Genomic DNA, 22,514 nt, shown 5'->3' on the forward strand with positions numbered 1-22,514 from the left:
GCAGGTTGGGGCTTTAACCCACTGCACCACAGCACTGGCCCCAACAATTGTTTCTTGAAGGATAAACTTTCTGTAGAGGAATGAATTTTAGAAATTTTCTTTTTTTTTTTTTTTTTTTTTCCTTAAAGATTTCTTTGAAAGTCACAGTTACAATATGAGAGAAAGGAGAGTGAACCAGTGCTCCAGTAACAGCCAAAATAAGCCAAGGAATCTGCCTCAGTTAAAATTTGACATCCTATCTCAAAGTAGAACCACCTCCTCATGGAGACCTGTAGTCCTATCCCAGCCCATGATCCTGTTGAAGCCTGTATGTGGTATTCATCATGCTTTGTTGTCATCACTTAATGCCAGCCTTCCCTGCTGTATTCTAAGTAATCTAGAGATTTAAAGTGTATGGGAAGATTGCATAGGTCACACACTATGCCATTTTACATAAGGAACTTGAAGATCCTCGTTTTGATAGCCTGGAGTGGGGAGGGTGGTCCTGGAATCAATCCCCCTTCTGATGCAGAGGGATGACTAATGACTGCCTATTTTCTAGTCAGGAAGCAACCGTGACATCTGGTGGTGAGAGCTGGAATTTGACTCTGCACTTAACAAGCACCCTAATTAAACTTGTGTGTCAGAGTAAGAATTTTGGAGTGGCCCAATCCACTCCATAATAGGATTGGTCATGTAGGCCATGTCTCACACATGAGCAAATGCTGCTCAGAGCTTCAGGGACTTGAAAGTTAGGTTCTGGGGCCTGTGCTGTGGCATAGCAGGTAAAAGCCACTGCCTGCAGTACCAGCATCCCATAAGGGCACTGGTCTGAGTCCCAGCTGCTCCACTTCCAATCCAGTTCTCTGGCCTGGGAAAGCAAAAGAAGATGGCCCAAGTCCTTGGGCCCCTGTGCACGCATGTCAGAGACCTGGAAAAGCTCCAGGCTCCTGGCTTTGGATTGGCTCAGCTCCAGCAGTTGAAGCCATCTGGGGAGTGACCAGCAGATAGAAGGCCTTTCTCTGCCTCTGCCTCTGCAACTCTGCCTTTCAAATAAATAAATAGGGAAAAATTAGGATCTATCCCTATGTAAATCTACAGCCCATCACATCACAGCTCCTAAAGTAAAACTGAACAAATACAGTATTCACACAGTTCTCTGTGAAACAGTACAAATGCCAATTATTATTTTAAAACTTGGTTCTTTTTGAAAGCTTTTCCAATAGAATGGGAAAATTTGAAAGGGAATCTGAGCATTCAATTTTGACTGGACTGGCATTTTGTCAATGAATCATTTGCCAATACCAGCATTGCTCATGCAACCTGGTTTCATGTTTAGACAAAGGAAGCGTACTTTCTCTTTCATCACTGAAATGAAGCAAGAAAAAAAAAAAAGAATTTCAGTAAGACAAAAATTAGGGAACTTCCTCCTGGATTCATTAGTGATAAGTGGGTCTAGGGAACCAGTTGGTTCCCTCAGAGTAACCCAATAACACATTCTCTAGTGTTCTGACCTTCTTAGGTTGGTGTTAGCTCTTTTTCCTGTACCCAGTGGGACTCTGAAGTGTTTCAGAGTGACTGCAATTTTGCCATCACCTTTCAGTTCTTAATCTCACCTTGTCTATAAGCATATTTATTGTCTTCTCTGTCCCTTCCTAGCTGGCTCATTTCTGTCAGTGGTATCCCTATTCCAACCCCTGCCTGCCTCACCTGCTGGGCTCACACTCTTAGAGGTACCTTTCTTTCCTCACATTTTTTTTGTTGTTGTTGTTGTTGTTGTTGTTGTTGTTGTCTCTTAAACGAATTACCAAATCTTATTAGGGTTGCATAAATAGAGTCTCTTGTTACCCAAATTTGCCCTGCCATTCCCTGTGGGCCAACACTAGGCCTTTCACTTTCTGTTGCTGCCACCTAGTGCTAGTCTTTATAAAACAGAAGCCAAGGATGTCCCCACAAAGGGACCTTGCTGTGGCGGTGGTAAATTAAATAGCAGTAAGTGCACAAGTCACTGGGGACCTACTCAACAGGGGAGAAACTCAGAATTACTGCATCAAGATACTGCATCCAAGTGCTCTGAAAAACCAATGTAAACCAAGAATGGGATTGAGAAATTGGGGGCGGAAATTAAGACATACTGCCAGCCCATCATGCTGAAGGCTTGGTGGGCAGCCAAGGTATACCTCATCCATCAAAGAGGTCCCTTGGAACTGAGGATTGATGAGTCTTGGCAGAACACTGAGTATTCTAATAAAGTCAACATACAATGAATGAGATCACCATATATACAAACACATTTAGACAAAATAGCTCTGTGGATAAAATAAAATTGACTACAACCAAAATGGTGTTACACTAAACCACAAAGTGTCCTGGGGGGAGTTCTAAAAGAGGCTAATGGCCGACAAAGCCCAAATCCATCAGAACTCCAGCAAGAAGGGCCTTGACCTTGGAGAAAGTGAACTATTTGTATTGGGGGAAGGGGGCCTTGATAGTGCAGTGGAATAATTTACTAAGGCTTAATCTTGGGTCAAAAATATCTCAAAGCAGCTTCTCTTTGTTGGCTCTGAACCCATGCTCCAATATCTTTGTGATGACTCGGTTTTTATGGGTGTGTGATTCTGGGAAGGGAGAGGCTCTGTATATGGGTCACAAACTCTGAATATAAACTAGTGGCTCAGTGTTCCTGGTTTACTTATCAGTTAATACCATAACTGGGAAAGTCTAACTTGACGAGATACTCATAGTATGACCAAACTGAAGTCTAGTGTGGAAAGGTCTGACGAGGAGAAAGTCAGATGGTTATAAACTTACTTCCATTATCAGGCAAATAGCTAAAACTGCAGTAATATAAATACTATGTACTATGGCTAAAATGATAATCTAGATAACTGAACAGCATTCCGCAGTTTCCAGAGCACTGTGATGACACAGTGATCATGGCAAAGAGGATACTATTACTGTTTAAGTAGACAGTTGAGGTTTGTGACTTGATGTCAGAGCAGCAACTAGTCTCACTTAGGGCTGTTGTTTTGCTTCTCATAGCAAGTAGGATCATCACTGCTTATTATATTTACCTATCTGTGAGGAAAAATACAACTTCAAAGAGGAGAAATCTATGTGGTGACTTTAAGAAAAACATGCATAAAGCTCACATTTTAAGGTTGAAGCTGTATGGTACTGTGGGAAGAATCTCTTAGGGATTAGGAATGGAAAGTAGAACCATACAAATACATTCAACTCGTTTAAAAATTGTGACAAATATTTATAACATAGGACTCGCCATTTTAACCATTTTTCAGTTATGATTCAGTGGAACCAAGTATTCTCAAAATGCTATGCAACTATCACTACCATTGACCTTCAGAAACTCACCAACCCAAACCGAAACTTGCATTTAGTAATTTTCCAGATCCCGTTCCCCTCTCTGCCATCTCCTTCCCTCACTCTTGCCCTCTAAAAACTTCTCTGCTACTCTCTGTCTCTGAATTTGCTCATTCTAGAACCTAATATAGATGGAATCACAATATTTATAATTTTGTTACTGGCTTATTTCACTTAGCAAATTATCAAGTTATAGCATGTTATAGCATGGATCAGAATTTCATCCTCTCTCCTTTTTAAAAGAAGTATTTGTTTATTTGGAAGGCATAGCAACAGAGAGAGAGGAAGAGACAGATATCTTCGATATGCTGGTTCATTGCCCAAATGGCCCAACAGCCAGGTCTGGGCCAAGCTGAAGCTATGAGCCAGGACCTGGTCTCCCACATGAGTGTCAGAGGTTCAAGTACTTGGGCTTTCTGCTTCTGCTTTTCCAGGTGCATTAGCAGGAAGCTAGATTGGAAGTGGAGCAGCTGGGACTAGCTGGCACTACAACATGGATGCTGGCATCGAAAGCAGCAGCTTAACCTGCACCACGATGCCAGTCCCCCATTGTCTTTTAAAATCTGAATAATATTCCATTGTATGTGTATGTCATATTTTGTTTGTTCATTTGTTGGTCAGCACTTGAGTTGTTTCCACCTTTTTGCTATTGTGAATAGTGCTGCTGTGAACACTGGCGTGTAAGTTTCCATTTGTGTCCCTGCATTCAATTCTTGTGGTAATTCTATGTTTAATTCTTTGAGAAACCACCAAACTGTTTTCCATAGAAATGATACCATTCTTTACATCCCCAGTAGCAATACACAAGGATTTCAGATTTTCTACATCCTGGCCAATAGTTGTGATTTTCCCTTTTTTTTTTTTTTTTTTTTTTTTGATAGGCAGAGTGGACAGTGAGAGAGACAGAGAGAAAGGTCTTCATTTTGCCATTGGTTCACCCTCCAATGGCCGCCGCGGCTGGCGCATCACGCTGATCCAAAGCCAGGAGCCAGGTGCTTCTTCTGGTCTCCCATGCAGGTGCAGGGCCCAAGGACTTATGGCCATCCTCCACTGCACTCCGGGGCCATAGCAGAGAGCTGGCCTGGAAGAGGGGCAACTGGGACAGAATCCGGCGCCCTGACCGGGACTAGAACCCGGTGTGCCGGTGCCGCTAGGCGAAGGATTAGCCTAGTGAGCCACGGCGCCAGCCCCCCCCCCCCTTTTTTTTTCATAATATCCAACCTAACCTAATGAGTGTGAGGTATTATCTCACTGTAATTTTGATTTACACTTCACTAATAGCTGGTGATACTGACTATCTATCCATAAGCTTAATTGGCCATTTGTGTGTTTCTTGGAGAAACATCTACTAAAATCCTTGGCCCATTTTTAAATGGGGCTGTTTGGGTTTTTTGTTTGTTTATTGTTGTTCTTGAGTTTGCTTGGTTTTTGACAAAAGCTCAAAAACAAGATAGCTTTCCACCACATGATGCTGGCTGCATTACAGGACAATTGACATTACAGGCAAAAACAAAAACAAACACTCAACCTCACACCTTATGCAAAAAAAGTACACCAAAATAAATTATGGACATGAAACCCTAGCACTTCTAGAAAAGCAAAGAGAAATGTCTTTAGGGTCCAGAGCTAGCTAAGCAAAAAGTTTGTAAGCTTGATATCAAAAGTACAACCCATAAAAGAAGGAAAGTGATAAATTCAACCTCATCAAAATCAAAACTTGTTCTGTGAAAGCCATGTGAAAAGGATTAACAGACAAACCACGATTGGGAGAAAATATATGCAAACCACATACCTAACAAAGTACTAGTGTATAGAATGTATAAAGAATTCTCAAAACCCAACAGTTAAAATTTGGGCAACACAGGGTCAGCACTATGGCATACTGGGCTAAGCCTTCACAGGTATCCCATATGGGTGCCAATTCAAGTCCCAGCTGCTTCTCTTCCAATCCAGCTCTCTACTAATGGTCTAGGAAAGCAGTGGAAGATGGCCCAAGTTCTTGGACTCTGCACTCATGTGGGAGACGCAGAAGCAGCTCCTGGCTCCTAGCTTTGGATAGGACCACTCTGGCCATTGTGGCCATTTGGGAAATGAACCAGAGGATGGAAGACCTCTCTCTTTCTATCTCATCTCTCTCTCTCTAACTCAACTCCTCAAATAAGTATAATAAATAATATTTTTAAAAAATTTGGGCAACAGATAAAAACAGACACTTCACCAAAGAAAATACAGATGGCAAATAAAGATATAAAAAAAGTTCAACATTATGATTTACATTGGAACTCAAGGAGATATCACTATACACTTAATAAAATGGCTAAAACAAAAATAAAGCCAACAGTAAATGCTAGCAACAATGTGATAAAATCAGAGCACTTACACATTTCTGGTAGGAATATAAAACGATACAGTAACTCTAGAAAAGTTTGGCCATTTTTTAAAATAAAACTAAGTATGCAGTTACATGACCCAGCTATTGTACTCTTGGGCATTTATTCCATAGAAATAAAAACCTGAGGCCAGCACTGTGGCACTGTGGGTTAAACCACAGCCTGCAGTGCCAGCATCCCGTATGGGTGCCGGTTTGAGTCCCAGCTGCTCCACTTCCAATACAGCTCCCTGCTAATTCTCATGGGAAAGCAGCAGAAGATGGTCCAAGTCCCTGGGCCCCTACACCCATGTGGGAGACCCAGAAGAAGCTCCTGACTTCCAGCTTCAGCCTGACCTAGCCTGGGCCATTGTGGCCATTTAGGGAATGAACCAGCAGATGGAAGATCTCTCTCTACCTCCTTCTCTCACTGTAACTCTGCCTTTCTAATAAATAAATAAATCTTTTTTTTTTTTTTTAAAGAAAAACCTATGTTCATACAAACACCTGTACAGGAGTGTTCATAAGTTAATCATAATACCCATCCGGGAAATGGGTCAGATGTCCTTCAGTGGGTGGATGGTTAAACAAACTGAGGTACATCCATACTGTACACATAATGTCTGTGACTCACCAGCAAGTCTCCAGTATTTTAGACCACACTAAGTCTATGATATCCTTACTAAGTTTATGATAAGACTCAACAATAAAAAAGAATAGATCGTTCATACATAACTCAGATGAATCTCCAGAGACTTATTCTAAATACACAAAAAAACCTAAAAAGTTACATGCCTTATTATTCTATTTATACAAAGTGTTTGAAATGGCAAAATTTTAGACAAATGGAAGACAGATTAGGGCTTAGTGGGGGGTTAGGGATTTGGGGAGGGGCAGGAGGAGGTAGCTATGGATATAAAAGCACTATAGAGGGATCCTGGTGATAGAAAGTGTTCAGTATATTGGCTGGTGGTTGATACGTGAACTTACATAATATCAAATAAATGAGTATGTCAGAACTGGGAAACTGAAGTGCAATCCATGCACTTCATCAATGTCAATATCCTGGTGTGGTCTTGGACTATTGTTCTGCAAAATGTTACCACTGGTGGAGACTGCACACGGGATCTCTCTGTATTATTTCTTACAATTGCATGTGACTCTATCATCACCTCAATAAAATGTTCCAATTCAAAAGCAAACAACAAAAAACACAGAATGTCCTATAGGTACTTCTGGTTAGAGAAGCAGAAAGTAAGCTGGGATTAGCAAATGCTTTTATAATGTGCAAATGACCCTTGCAGATCATCTGGCTTCCTGGATGATGAACATCAAGTTATAAACTACAGAAAGTTCCAGAGAGACTGTATAAATGGGCAGGAGAGTTTCAGTGGTGGCAGCAGAAAAGTGACAATCCTAGAGGAAAATCACCCCTGGTTTTATAAGAACAGGTTACTGTATGGTTGGCATCCTTGTCGAAAGCAATCCTTGAAGTGCTTGTGCAGAATATTACCCCATTTCCAAACTTTTTAGAATGCACTCTAGGTTGCCTGTTCTCAAATTCTACATCCTTACCCTTATCACAGCATATTCTTATCTTCATAGAAACCTGGCTCTCTGCAGGGAACAATGCTTTCCCAGAAACCCTCCATGTAGACCTGGTTTAACCCCAGCCACTTTATACCCTTCTGGTCACCAGGGGAGTAAATGATACTCTCTGCACACCTACCATATAAAAGTACCTTTGAGGTGCCTATGTCGCTCCCCCTCTTCATGGAGGAACGACACTAAGTCCTGCCTAGGCTTCATATCCGAGTCACGGCACCATTATGTCGCTCCCCCTCTTCGTGGAGGAACGACACAGGACCCTGCGCTGTTCTTTCGTCTGCTCGGCCCTCCCCGGGTTTGCTGCTGGTTCTTCCCGGGTTGGCTACCATCCCTTCCACCTCCGTGGAAGGGCAGTTACCCCTGGCCACATTCCCCACTTCCGCAGGGGAGTGGCACACCGCTGGCCGGCTCTCTCGGGGGCTGCACAGGTGTTCCTCCAGATAGATGTTCCCCGTAGATGTTCCTGGTGCATGCCGTCTCTCTCCTCCTTTATAGTCTTCCTCCGCCAATCCCAACTCGGCTGCCCACACGCCGAGTACGCTGCTCTCCTCCAATCAGGAGCAAGTCCTACAGTTAATTGGCTGAACTGGAGGCAGCTGTGCGGAAGCTGTTTACTTCTCTCCCAGCGCCATATTGTGGGAGAGCAGATGCATAGAATAAGTCTTAATTCCAGTAACAGTCTAGTCCGGTTTGCTCCCCACATGCCTACTTACCTGAAACCTACTCTGTAGCCTGGCTCTTGTATTACACGTAGATTTCCAGGCCTCTGACTTGGGGCTCACTTGACAACTGGAGAACAACCTGAAAGACCCATTCTTCCTCTATCAGAAACCACCAGGTCTACTCCTGTATGCCCATGATGGTCTAGTACTTCATCTTCACGTACAGCTATGGGGAATTCACCTTATGAGGGAAAAAAATATAAACAACTGTGATCTATTTGAAGATTTTCCAATTATAAAGGCCACCATAAATCTATGGAAAGCTAACCTGGACTGTCTTTCCTAAAAATTTGCTAACTTTCTCAGAGTTTGCCATCTTCATACAGCCCAGAATTGTCAAGATGCCTTAAGTTGGATAGCGCTTTGGAAATATATACAAGTATTTTCCTCTATGAAAAGAAAGCACGTTTTTGGAAGATCTCTGTGAGAGAGACCCCAGGGGAAAGAAGTGGCCATCAAAGGAGGTACTTTTCTTTGAAGGGAAGAGAGAACTTCCACTTTGCTTACGACCTTGTCTAAATACTGATGGAGATTGTGGATTCAAAAGGCTTCCATAGCCTTGACAGCTCATGTCAAGAGCCTTGCATGTGACTGATGTCATACAAAAGAGTGTTAACTGTTAAATTAACAACAGGAGTCACTATGCACTAACTTCCCATGCAGGATTTCTGTGCTCAATGAATTATGAGAATTAACTGTAAAACTTGTTCTCAAACAGTTGTGTGTATGTGTGTGTGTGTGTGTGTGCAAATAGTTGAAATCTTTACTTAGCACAGAGTTGGTCTTCTGTGTATAAAGCTAATTGAAAACTGAGAATGGGACTGGGAATGGGAGAGGGAGGAGGTGGCGGGGTGGGAGGGCGAGTATGGTGGGAAGAATCACTATCTTCCTCAAGTTTTACTGATGAAATTTGTACTCATTAAATAAAAGGTTTCTGGGGGGGGGGGAGCATGTCCATTATTTAAAAAAAAAAAACCTTTGAAGTGCAAAAGTAAAAACACAGTATGGCAATTCTGTCACCCAAATCCAAGGAGTCTTCCAAAAGTTCATGAAAAAAATGCATAGATTTCAATATTTTTGGCCTAAATTGGTCTTCTAATTCCATTTTTCCACAAACTTGTTGAAATGTCCTTACAAAACCACTTTTTTAAAGAATTTTTTTGAAGTGCTTTTAAAACCCAGGAACTCCTCAGAGCAGGGCGCAGGCGGCTCAACCACCAGGCTGAACACGGGTTCCCCCAAAACTACCTTAATAGTTCCATTTCAGTCTGGATTTTGGGCTAATTTGAACAAACACAACCCTATTCAGACGACTATTTTGCGTCGTGTTTGCTTTGGTTCCCCCCCCCCCCCACACACACACTCACCATTCCCTTCCCCCACATCAACATTTTTTAAAGCTATTCTGCGCGTCTGCGGTAAATTTCACGGTGAGAGAGCTCACTTTTCAGCTCCTCAGTTTCCACAAGGCCTGAACCCGGGCTGTCAGCGCCCGTCACCTTCTCTACTCCCAGCGTCCTCTCGGCCCTCGTCGAGGTGCGATGACGTCATGCGGGCGACAGTCTGGTTTCCCTGGTGACGGTTGCCAGGGCAGCGCGTGCAGGCGTCCGGAAGAGGCGCGGAAGCCGTGGTGGTGCTGAAAGGGAGAAGCAGAAAGAGATCTTGTAAGTGGCTGGGAGGGCAGCAGGCCGGGGCCGGAGCTCGGAGGCCTGCAGCCGCCGGGGGCATGGATGAGCCTGAGCGCACTCTCTCGCCCGAGCGCCCTGCCTCTGGCCGGACGTCCACTGCCTGCCGGCACTGGGCATCGGGGCGCCGAGCGGAGACTGCTGCAAACATTGGCGCACACCCTCCTCCTTCCCCAGTGTGTTCTGTGCCGCTCGAGGGTTAATTTGGCGTGGAGGTTGCGTCGCCTGCGCGGTCGTGGAGTAGAACTGGAGCCCACGTGGCCCTGACCCGCGCTCTCTGGCCGGGCCTCTGCTGGAGAGTTGGGGGGCTCGGCCCTGAGGGGCGGAGCCGCGCGACCCTGCGGCATTCGCGCCCCCTCTCCCGGGCCACCTTCTAAGGTCAGCCCCCTCAGGACGGGGCGACCCCGCCGACCAGACTACTCACTCGACTCCCATCCCTGCATAGATGCTGGCCTGGTAGGCAATTGGTGGGGGTCCTGTCCAGCAGCATATAGGAAGACCCCAAACTAGGCAGCTGGCCCTGCCCCCCAAGACCCCAGGTTGTCACTAGGGAGCACTCAAAGAACATTAAGAGAGAGAGAGAGAAGAACGTGGCCGGCTGGTGGGGCAGCTTCCCTCCCTGCCCTGCACTGGCCTCTGGGCACTCACTTCCCCACAGGACTCCTAAGTGGGTGGCGGGCCCTGCCCCCTTCCCACCGCCGGAACTCCTTCGTGAGCCAAAGTTCTTTGCATGCACTTTAGCCTGGACTTAAAAAAATTAATCAGCCTTATTTTTTTTTAAAGATTTTTATGTATTTATTTGAGAGGTAGAGTTACAGACAATGAGAGGGAGAGACAGAGAGAGAGGTCTTCCATGCGTTGGTTCACTCGGAAAGGGCCGCAACGGCCGGAGCCGTGCCAGTCCGAAGCCAGGAGCCAGGGGCTTCTTCCGGGTCTCCCACGCGCGTGCAGGGGCCCAAGCACTTGGGCCATCTTCTACTGCTTTCCCAGGCCATAGAGAGAGCTGGACTGGAAGAGGAGCAGCCGAGACTAGAACCGGGTGCCCATATGGGATGCCGGTGCTACAGGTGGAGGATTAACCTACTGCGCCACAGCGCCGGCTCCCGGCCTTATTTTTAAAGCAGTTTTTGATTGACAGAAACATTACAGAGCAGAGTTCCCATATACTTTCCGCACCCCCATTTCCTCTCTTATTAACTCTTTGCACTGGCTGTGTTCCAGTCCTTAACCGTCAGGAAGCCTATTATGGATCATGTTCTAAGACGGTGTTGAACTATGAAAAAGACTGCCAAACTGACTTCCGGAGTGGATTTACCATTTTGCATTCAGCCACTGGCAATAAATAAGAATTCTTGTTGCTTTATATCCTTGCCAGCATTTGCAGTTGTTGATGTTTTGGAGTGTAGCCATTCTAAAAGGAAGGGAGTGGTATGCCACTTTTTGTTTTAATTTTCAGTTCCCTAATGAGATGTGCTGTTGGACATCATTTCAAATGTTTATTTGCCATCCGTATATCCTGTTCCTTGGCATGTTTGTTCAGATCTTTTGCCTACTTTTTGATGGGCTATTTAAGAGTTCTTTGTATGTATTTTGGGTGCATTCCTTTATTAGACGTGCTTTGCAGATTTCTTTCCATACTGTGGCTTCTGTCTCCATTGTCGTAACAGTGTTTTCCAGTGAGAGGTATTCTATTTTAATGAAGTCCAATTTATCAGTTACTTCTTTCATGCTTTTGGTACTGTGAAAACTCTCACGCTCCTCCTCTCAAAAACGAATCCACTGCAACACAAGGTCACTTATATTCCCTCCTCTTTGATCTTTTAGGTTTGTAGTTCTGCCTTTTTTTTTTTTTTTTTTTTTCTGACAGGCAGAGTGGACAATGAGACAGAGAGAGACAGAGAGAAAGGTCTTCCTTTGTCGTTGGTTCACCCTCCAATGGCCGCTGCGGCCGGTGCGCTGCGGTCGGCGTACCGCGCTGATCCGAAGCCAGGAGCCAGGTACTTCTCCTGGTCTCCCATGCAGGTGCAGGGCCCAAGGACTTGGGCCATCCTCCACTGCACTCCCGGGCCACAGCAGAGAACTGGACAGGAAGAGGAGTGACTGGGACAGAATCTGGCGCCCCTACTGGGACTAGAACCTGGTGTGCTGGCGCCGCTAGGCGGAGGATTAGCCTGTTGAGCCATGGCACTGGCCATTTCTGCCTGTTATGTTTAGGTGTTTAATCCGTTTTGAGTTGATTTGTGTGACAGGTATAGATTTGGGGGGGGGTGGTATGTGGATGTGTTGTTATTCCAGAACCATTTGTTGGAAAGGGTCTCCTTTCTCCGTAGGTTTCCTTTACTTCTTTGTCAAGGATCGGTTGATTGTATTTATGTGACTCTATTTCTAGGCCATCCACTTGTTTCATGGATTTATTTGTTCAGTTCCAACACCACACTGAGTAATTTTAAGTCTTGAAGTCAGTTAGTGTCACTCGTCCACTTCCGTTGTTGGCCCTCAATGTTGTGTTGGCTATTCAGGGTCTTTGCCTCTCCCTATAACTCTTGAGTCAGCTTGTTGATACTCACAGAGTGACTCACTGGGACTTTGATTGGGATGGCATTGAATCTGTAGATCAAATTGGAAAAAACTGCCATCCTAATACCACTGAGTCTACCTGTGCATGCGCATGAGGTATCTGTTTTAGTTCTTTGCTCACTTTCGTCAGAGTTTTATAGGTCTTTTTATATAGTCTTGGTACATGTGTTGTTATATGTATGTTACATTTCCTTTAGTATCAATATAAAAGGTGGATGGCACGAATATTATTAAAAGTTATTATTAAAAATATTGTGCTTTGGCCGGCGCCGCGGCTCTCTAGGCTAATCCTCCGCCTAGCGGCGCCGGCACACCGGGTTCTAGTCCTGGTCGGGGCGCCGGATTCTGTCCCGGTTGCCCCTCTTCCAGGCCAGCTCTCTGCTGTGGCCAGGGAGTGCAGTGGAGGATGGCCCAAGTGCTTGGGCCCTGCACCCCATGGGAGACCAGGATAAGTACCTGGCTCCGGGCTTCAGATCAGCGCGGTGCACCGGCCGCAGCGTGCCGGCCGCGGCGCGCCGGCCGCGGCGGCCAATGGAGGGTGAACCAACGGCAAAGGAAGACCTTTCTGTCTGTCTCTCTGTTTCTCTCACTGTCCAATCTGCCTGTCAAAAAAAAAAAAAAAAAAAAAAAAGATATTGTGCTTTGCTACAATTACTTGTGAATTAGGCATTTGTTATAATTACTTGGGAATAGCCTATTCACAGATACAGCTTAGGAAAGGATAGTTGACCAAGGATGGCCAAATTAATTTACTTGTTCCAGAAATATTTATGGAGCACATAATGTGTGCCACATTTTTTATTCATTTATTTGAGAGGTAGAGCTACAGACAGAAGGAGAGAGAGAGATCTTCCTTCTGCTGGTTCACTCCCCAAATGGCCGCAATAGCAAGAGCTGGGCTGATCCAAAGCCAGGAGCCAGGAGCCAGGAGCTTCTTTGGGGTCTCTCATGCGGTGCAGGGGCCTGAGGACTTGGGCCGTCTTCCACTGCTTTCCCAGGTCACAGCAGAGAGCTGGATCGGAAGTGGAGCAGGACATGAACTGGCGGCGCCCATATGAGATGCTGGTACTACAGAGGCAGAGGCTTAGCCTACTATGCCACAGTACCAGCCCTGCCAATTATTTTTATAAGTGCTAAATTATAGTCATTTAGACAAAAATGTGTATCTTTAAGTTGCTAACATACGAATGGGAAAAGATAGATAATGTGAAAATAGGTGAAATATGCTGTACGGAAAGTGTGATGAAGAGAAGTGAACCCAGGTGTGGAGACAGGCAGAGGGCGGAAGCAGGGCAAGGAGAGGGCACTGAGTGGGTGGCCAGGGAAGGCCTCCCTCTGAGTGCTCCTAGAAGTGGGGATCTGTGCAAGCTCGGGGAGAAGCCCTCCCTGGGTGGGAGGAGACCATGCACAAGGCTGGAGCCGATGACGGTGAGGGTTGGGCCGAGAGGGGAGCTGGATTACCCTGGGCCCTGGTTTTGTGCTTTTGTAGGTGCGATCTGACCAGTGTGTTGGCAGGGTGGCCCCACATTCTCTCACTCAGTCCTCACAGCCTCTCTGTGCAGCTCATCACTCTCATCATCCCACTTTACAGATGAGGACATTGAAGCAGAGATTAATTTGCCCAGAGCACAGATTATATCCAAGAAGTACCACATCCCCAAGGACTCCAAGTGCACAAGCTGGGAGTGGAAAAAGGGAAAAGGATTTATGTTACTGTGGTTATTTGACCCATTCACTCATTCATTTGTTCATTCTTTCTCATCCTCGGGCACCTGTTAAATTGATGCAATGGTTCATGGAAGGCCTGTTCTGGGCAGGATACTGAAAAGTAGCAAATGGATAAGACATGAGACTTCTGCCCATAGAGGTATAAGAGAAAGGATGTGTGTACAGTCCTAGGTGATAATAATACATCCAGGTAAGCTTAGCGATGCAGGGATGCCCAAGGGACTCTGGGAGTCACAGGGTGCCCCCAAGAGGAATCCCAAAGCCTGCGTGGAGGAGAGGGAGCAGGTCTAGGGTTTAGGTGGGAATGACTGGGGGGAGGGCATCCCAGGCAGGGGGCATGGCCCATGCAAGCCTCAGAGATGCCTCCAGGCTTGATCCTGAGCAGGAGCCACAAACCCAGATAGCTGCAGGGGCTGATAGGAAATGAATGTGAGTGAATCCTGCCGGTGTAAGAACCACATTTACGTGCAGTAATGACAGACAGGTGATGTGCCCACTGTGGCACCTCAGAGCGGCAGAGACCATGGCTGAGTGGCGTGAACATACCCTGCCTCGAGCGAGCTCCCTCTGCCCAGCAGCTGCCGTCCATGTGGGCCCACACTGGACCCAGCAGTGCCAGCTCTGCAGACTCTTCTAAAAGAAGCCGGAAATCTGGATTCCATTGAAATCCACAGATCTTTGAACATTGGCAACAGATTCTAACAAAGCAGCCTGTGAGAGTCAAACAGAAACGGGTGTGGGATGGGTCCAGCCTTGCAGCCAGCCGGAGCACCCGCCGTGAGTCCTGGTGCCCTCTGGCAGAGGCGGGAACCACTTTGATCTGGTTTCAGAAAGGTTCCAGTCACGTACAGCGTGGGTTAACAGGGAGCTAGGGCAGAAGCAGGTAGCCAGAGAGAGGGGGAGCCACTGGGAGGTGGCGGGTACAGAGGCTGGAGGCAGCTGTGCTGGGGGCTTGGTGGCTGTGAGCACAGCTGCTGGGAAGGCTTGCTGCTGGTGGATCACAGGCACCACCATGGGAGACAGGGAGGTCTGGGCGTGGAGCAAAGAAGAGCAAGGATTCCCCAGGAGAGACAGCAGGAGGGAAGAAGATGACATAGCGCGTCTGTCAGTCCAGGCTGGGCAGAGCCTTTTCACACTGCCCTTCACCATTGCCCTCAGCACATCTGTGGCTTCCATATCACCGTCTCCTGCTCACTGAGGAAGGGAGGGAGGCCCCGACTCCCACAACCACACCCTTCCATTTGCACATTGTTTCTGGCTATCTCCTGCCATGGTGGCTGGCTACAGCGGCTGCGACCGCAGTCTGACCCATTTACTGTCTGGGCCCTTACAGGACCGCTTTGTTGATCTCTGCCTAAATAGAAAGCATTGAATCTGGCTTGCCTGAGTTTGAAAAAACTGGAGCCTGGTTGTTAAGTTGCCTTATGTCCTTGGGTGCCCCATCCTTTTGTGACCCTTCTCCCCCGCCATGGTGACGATGGCTGTCACATGTTTAACAGATGCGTCCACGTGTTTCTGCAGACCAAGGGTCCCAGGACCACCTTCAGGTTCAGTGATTTGCTGGAAGAACTCGTGGTTACAGCTCATCACCACAGAACACAGACTAAACTCAACTCAGCAGAGAAGGAGACGCGCAAGACAGAGTCCTCCAGTTGTGCTCTCCCGGTGGAGTTGTCTGGGCACTGCTTTGCGTCTCTCAGTCGGGGTTGCTCTCCTGAGCCCTGGTGTGTGGACTCTTACTGGGGGCAGTCACGAAGGCACAGCTGACTGTCCAAGCCTGAGTCTCTGGTCCCTCCAGAGGTTGAACCCATCCCAGCCACAGGCCCAGGGCCCCCACCAGAAGTTGCATTATTAACGTAAACTATCTGGAATAGCCCAAGGTCTCCAGGTAGACAAAGACTTTTCTGTCTTGAAGGATATGCTAGGGTCTTTCTTTGGGATGCATAGGGTATGAACAACCTAGATTATCTCAGTTAATTCTTTTTTTAATTTACTTTTATTTTCATTTTTATTTGAAAGAGAGAAAGAGACAAATGAAGTGAGAGAGAGAGAGAGATGCAGTGAGATCTTCCATTCATTAGTTCATTCCCCCAAATGCCCACAACAGCCAAGGGTGGGCCAGGAATAAGCCAGGAGCCCATAGTTCAACTCCACCATGTGGGTGGCAGGAACTTGAGTACTCTGCCTCCCAGGGTGTGCGTTAGCAGGAAACTGGAACTGGGAGCAGAGCTGAGGCTTCTCCCCAGGCACTGTGATAGGGGATTCCGGCATCCCAAGTGATGACTTAACTGCTAGAGCCCCACGCCCATGCTTGCTGAGTTAAGTCTTTACTGTACAGTTCCTCTTACTTGGCAGAACTCTCTGATGAGTAATGCCAGCTTAACACCACCTCCCTCTTTTGACCTTTGCCCAACCCTAGACTCACTGCACAGCACGATAGATATCGCTGGGTAGTACTTAAGTGCCATGCCTGGTCTCCAGTCCAGAATAGTTAGATGGTACTCTAGGAGTGAACCTGGGCACCAGTATTTTTATTTATTTGAAAGACAAAGAGAGATAAACAGAAATCTCCCATTTGGTTTAATCCTCAAATGCCTGTGACAGCTGAGGCTGTGCCAAGCTGAAGCCAGGAGCCAGGAACTCCATCTGGGTCTCCCACATGGGTGGCAGGGACCCAACTACTTGAACCATCATCACCTGCTGCCTCCCAGGCTGGGGATTAGCAGGAAGCTAGAGTTGAGAGAGGAGCTGGCACTGAAACCCAGGCACTTTGATACTGGATGCTGGCATCTCAAACCATGTCTAAACTGCTATGACAAAGGCCTACCCCTCAGCATTTTTACATTGTTATCTGTGAGGATTCGATGCTGAGGCAAATTTAAGAGCCACTAGGTGGGGCTAGCACTGTGGCATAGCAGGTAAAGTTGCTGATTGCAACGCCAGCATCTCATGTGGGCATTGGTTCGTGTCCAAGCTGCTCCACTTCCAATTCAGTTCCCTGCTAATGGCCTTGGAAGAACAGAGAGACATAGCCCAAGTGTTTGTGTCCCTGCCACCCATGTGGGAGGCCCAGAGGAAGCTCTTGGCTCCTGACTTCTTGCAGACATCTGAGAAGTGAACCAGCAGATAAAAGATTCTCTCTCTCTCCCTCTCTCTCTCTCTCTCCCTTTTTCCCCCCACCCCTGTAACTCTGACTTTCAAATAAATAAATAAGTCATAAAAAAAGAACCACCGTGTGCAGGGACCATCCCTGAGGGTGCTGGGAAAGTGTAGATGGAGCACTCGAGGGTGTGCGGGTAGGGAGAGTATTTTTCCTGGAAGATCAGACAGGGACATGGTACCTGTGCTGGGCCTGGGAGGACCAACAAGATTTAAACCTTGAGAGAAGGCGGGGAGCAAATCAGCACAATTAGCTAGAAAGGGGAAACAGGCTAAGAGGGGAGACTGAGGCCAAGTCCCCCCAAGCTTTTAATGCCTTTGGACCTGGTTTTGTGGCAAACAAGCATCTGCCGAAGCCTCGTGTGCAAGATGCGTCAGGCTCAGGCTCAGTCGGAGCCGTGCTTTCAGGCAGCTGCTCCCCCAGGCCAGGCTGCAGGTGCATGAGGAGGAGGGTCAAGGGTAGTAGGAGCCTGTTTGATCAGCCCTGAGGAGGACAGAGTCCTTGGCACTCGATTGCCAAGTACTCATTTCATGCCTGCCGCCTGCGTATGAAGCGCTGTTACAGGCCCTGAAGACAGAGCAGTGAGCTGCCCACCAGGCCTGTGACAGTGAAGCTGCAGGGAAGGAGAGAGGCAGCCAACCAGCAAACACAGCCATGCGCTGCCGAATGCCAGGGATGCGATCTGAGAAATGCAAGCGTAGTGGATTTTGCCATGCAACCATCCCAGCATGTACTGACCAAGAGGCGGGTGGCGTGTATCCTAGTACACACCCAAGATGTACAGTTTATTTGTACCATGGTTTGTCTGGTCCTTTATTGAGCACGTGTTGTTAGGCAGCGTGTGACTGTACAAACGTGTTAGGTGAAGCTAAGAGTTGTGGAAGAAGAGGAGGCGAGAGCACAGGGAATGAGGTTAGGGGTCTTTCTACAACAAGATGCGTGGAAGTGTCCTCGGATACGGTGACACTTGATAGGGAGTCGGAGACCTGGGTGGGTGGCAGATGAACCTTTAGGGAGGGACGACAGCAGGTGCAGAAGCCACGAGTGGTTATAAGCGTGCCAGCGAGAGTGACGTCCGTGGGGGTGGAGATGCAGGGACAGGTCTGACTCTTGTGGAGAATCAGCAGGTTCGTGACTAATTGGATGATGTGTGGATGACACAGTTGTAGTTTGGTTTAAGGCAAATGTGCTTCCTTAACACTGGCTACACTTTACAATCATGCAGGAAGTATTTAAAAACTCCAGTGTTGGGGCCGGTGCCATGGCTCATTTGGTTAATCCTCCGCCTGTGGCGCCAGCATCCCATATGGGCACCGGGTTCTAGTCCCAGTTGTTTCTCTTCCAGTCCAGCTCTCTGCTGTGGCCCGGGAGGGCAGTGAAGGATGGCCCAAGTCCTTGGGCGCCTGCACCTGCATGGGAGACCAGAAGGAAGCACCTGGCTCCTGGCTTCAGATTGGCGCAGCGCTGGCTGTAGCAGCCATTTGGGGAGTGAACCAACGGAGGAAGGAAGACCTTTCTCTCTGTCTCTCTCTCTCACTCTCTATATCTCTACCTGTCAAATATATATATATATATATATATATATATATATATATATATATAAACAACTCCAGTGTCTAAGCTTTACTATTCCATCTGTGTCAAGTTCAGATAGACAAAATATGAAGAATGTAGAAGGAACTCTTTACCTCTTGATAATATGACAATTTTTAAAATGGGCAAAAAATATGTAGAGATATCACCAAAGAAGAAACACTCAATATAACTTGATGACAGAGAAGTATAAATTAAGAAACCATGATGAGACATCATTACACAGCAACTAGAAAGACCAAAATTTGGCCTGACCGTACTAAGTGTTGACAAGGACATGAAGCAAATGGGGCTTTCAGACACTGCTAGTAGGAATACGAAACGGCACAGTCACTGTGGAACACAGTTCAGCAATTTCTTTAAACAGTTGAGCATAAGGGCAGGCATTTTGCCTAGAGATCAAGATGCCAGTGGCACATGCCACAGTGTCCGGGTTTGAGCCCCTGCTCTGGCTTCTGACTTCAGCTTCCAGCTAATCCAGACCCCGGGAGGCAGCAGTGATGGCTCAAATAATCGGGTTCCTGCCGCCCACGTGGGAGACCTGGGTAGGGTTTCCCGATCTTTGGCTTCAGCCTAGCCTGGGTCATTGCAGGCATTTAGGGATAGAACCAGCAGATGGAAATTCTCTCTGCCTATCAAAAGAGTGAAACCTGGATTTTCTAAATAGCTCATGTTACACCAGAACTCTGGAGACCAAACCACCTGTGAAATACAAGGGTTTGTTGCACTGCCCAGAACATGAGGTGCCCCCTACCTCTTATCTGGGTAGTGTAAGGGTGAAGGGAGTGCTTCCCCCCCTTGCCTCTGAAGGTTTGCTGGAGAGAACGACAGCAGACAGATCCACCAGGAGAAAGAGACATACTCATTTACGGGGTTGTCACAGGAGGATGACTGCCCACTGTGCCAGCGAGGTTTGGCTGCCTCCACTCCTTAATTCATGAAACAGAGGGAGGTGTGGGGGGGTGGAGGTATTTTAGGAAAGACAAATGGATCCAGGAGACAGAAATTATCTTGCAGATGATTCTCTTTGGAGTTGGAGTGAGCCCAAGAGACAGATGATTTCTTGGATATCTTGCAGCAAAGTGCAACTGCGATAGATAATGGGATTTTGGGGAGTTGGGGGGAGGCAGTTCTGTTCTCTCTGGTGGGTCCAGGCTTCAGGCAGGCAAGAAAATCTTCCCTGTGCCTGTGAGAGAGAAAGAGGACCAAGAGCCAGGGCGAGCGAGGGCAGCGGGAAGGTCAGTGAGACTTTGAGCCTCTGCCTTCTCAGCTCAGCGTGTGAAATGCCGTGCTTGGAGATACTGTTTTCTGGGCCCCGACGGTGGCCCCCACAGAGGTGTGTAACTGTAGAAAGCTGCTGCACACTCAGGATTTGTGCATTTTACTACATAGAAATTGTACCCCAGTGTCTGAGCCCCATTCCTAGAGATTGGATTGGGATTTAGCTGGTGTGGGGATGAGCCCAGGCACTGTCGTATTTTAGGAGTTCCTAGGAGATTCCAAGGTGGAGCCACAGCTGAGAGCCACTGGTTCAAGGCCCAGGCAAGAGTCAGTGTTGTGTCTAAGTACCGGGGCGTCTTCTGGTGCCACTTGCAGCCTGGGGCATGTTCAGGGCTGCAGGACGGTGCGGCTCGGCTTGGGTTTCCCGTGGTTTGAGGTGAGGGCGGGGCCACTAATGAGCTTCACCAGGGATGCACACGCAAAGCCAAGCAGGACACTCCAGGGTCGGGCGCTGTAAAATCACTGATTGTGTGCTGAGCACCCCGCCCCGCGTGGGGTTCGCTTCAGGCTGCTTTTCTGACTCCCAGGGTGAGATGGCAGAGGACGAAGGCTCCCAGGACACCTTGCGGCTACAGTTCAAGGCCATGCAGGAGATGCAGCACCAACGGCTACAGAAGCAGATGGAGAAAAGGAAGGAAAAGGAACTGAGCTGCCAAAGCAGAGCTGATGAGCAAAAAGAGCCCTTGGAGATCTCCGAAGGCCTCGGTCTCCTCCACGCAGGAGAACAGAACTCAAAAATTAGCTTTGAGCAAGGGTAAGTGCAAGTTTGAAGCATTGTGGGGTGGTGGGGGAGAAGGCAGGGGAGAATTGCCTGCAGACGTGGGTAGACAGGTGGACTAGGTGTGGGTTTCTGAGTTGAGGGTGGTTTTGACACAGAGGCTGTTATTAAAGACTCCAGCGTCTAATTGACCTATGTGCCTGAGGACATAATTTGATATGGAATGTATTCCAAAAGCATTGGAAATCTAAGCTTTTAAACTCATCAAGGTATCAGTTAATTCACTTGAGTTTTCTTTTGCAGTCTCTCTTGCATGAAAACTGTGCTTGCACTTCCAAGGGGCTGGTTGGCTCACGGGTAGTTCAAAGATGACCCTTGCTCCAGATCTCATCAAGGGTCTTCCTCTAGTGACAACCGTTCTTCCCTGACGTACAGCAACACATAAACACATCCTGTCCTGGAGAAGCAAGATGGATCCCTTCTTTACAGTTGGCAAAAAGGTCGAAGAAGTCCAGAACAGTCTCAATGTGCTCTAAATTTAAAAATGCTTCACAGGGCCGGCGCCGTGGCTCACTAGGCTAATCTTCCGCCTTGCGGCGCCGGCACACCGGGTTCCAGTCCCGGTCGGGGCGCCAGATTCTGTCCCAGTTGCCCCTCTTCCAGGCCAGCTCTCTGCTGTGGCTAGGGAGTGCAGTGGAGGATGGCCCAAGTGCTTGGGCCCTGCATTCACATGGGAGACCAGGAGAAGCACCTGGCTCCTGCCTTCCGATCAGCGTGGTGCGCGGGCCGCGGCGGCCATTGGAGGGTGAACCAACGGCAAAGGAAGACCTTTCTCTCTGTCTCTCTCTCTCACTGTCCACTCTGCCTGTCAACAAAACAAAACAAACCTTCACAGACGCATGTGGATGTTTGCTGCTTATGAGAAGCCAGAGTCTGCACTGTTGAATCCTCTGCTGCCTGTTCTACTAAAAATCACAGCCGTCGTTGCAATGTCTGGTTGCTCCTGGTTCTGCCCTGAATCTATTTTCTGCATCTTCAGATTCTGCTTTTCTTGGATTCTTACTTTTCAAAATATTCTACTTAAAAATTCTAGTTGGGAAACAAAGTTTTCTTAATAAGTAGAAAAATTGATATAGCTGCTAAGTTTTCCCTCTAAGTCATCCTAAGACCTATTTCCAAATGACCTGTCCCCAAATAAGAGAAACTGGAATCGGTAGACCTGAGCCCTTGGTGGAATAATAACTATAATAACAGTGATAGCTGTCACCCGATAACTGCTACTCCCCCTAACATCCATTCCCAGAGCACCTGTCTGTGGAGAGCCTGTTCTGGGCCCAGCAGAAGTGATTACAAACTCATCAGTCATGGGTTTCGCATGGTTGAAAGTTCTGAACAGAACCTCACAAGACAACGTATAATATACAAAATCAGCCATCTGCTCTAGTCTTCTGTCAGGTTTACCTGAAACCCAGGCCTAGTCTCAACTTAAGACTTTGAAAGTTCCTTTTTGATCTTCTAAGAGCCATGTGTGTGTGGCTGTGTGTGTGTGTATGTGTGTGTGTGTTTATACGTACACTGCAGAAGCTATGTCAAAACTTGGGAAGTGTAACTAAAGTGAGAGGAGAAAATGTTCAGCCTTAATTATAGCTGCGTTTCACAGGTTTTGGTACAGCTTCCATGGCTGAGCCTTTCTAAATACTTCCTAATGCACATT

The 22,514-nt window shown here is 47.3% G+C and overlaps 1 protein-coding gene and 1 long non-coding RNA gene across 4 annotated transcripts in view; one reads left to right on the forward strand and one right to left on the reverse strand.

Moving 5' to 3' along the window:
* Positions 1–7,837: 7,837 nt before the first annotated feature.
* Positions 7,838–9,579, reverse strand: LOC149124396 (uncharacterized). The gene is made up of 2 exons (XR_016214893.1): positions 9,426–9,579; positions 7,838–8,239 (listed from the first exon to the last, which is right to left on the reverse strand). It is a non-coding gene; the product is annotated as an uncharacterized LOC149124396 (long non-coding RNA).
* Positions 9,580–9,585: 6 nt separating this feature from the next.
* The window catches only part of CCDC13 (coiled-coil domain containing 13), a 49,376-nt gene continuing 36,447 nt past the window's right edge, over positions 9,586–22,514 (forward strand). For all 3 annotated transcript variants that reach the window (XM_002713056.6, XM_008260244.5, XM_008260245.5), the window contains exons 1-2: positions 9,586–9,722; positions 20,610–20,836. In XM_002713056.6, the coding sequence (XP_002713102.1) occupies positions 20,616–20,836 (221 nt within the window). In that variant the 5' untranslated portion in view covers positions 9,586–9,722; positions 20,610–20,615. The remainder of the gene's footprint in view (positions 9,723–20,609; positions 20,837–22,514) is intronic.

This window comes from Oryctolagus cuniculus, chromosome 10 (genome assembly GCF_051225735.1).
Source record: "Oryctolagus cuniculus isolate XC-2025 breed Fujian yellow rabbit chromosome 10, ASM5122573v1, whole genome shotgun sequence".
Classification (NCBI taxonomy): domain Eukaryota; kingdom Metazoa; phylum Chordata; class Mammalia; order Lagomorpha; family Leporidae; genus Oryctolagus; species Oryctolagus cuniculus.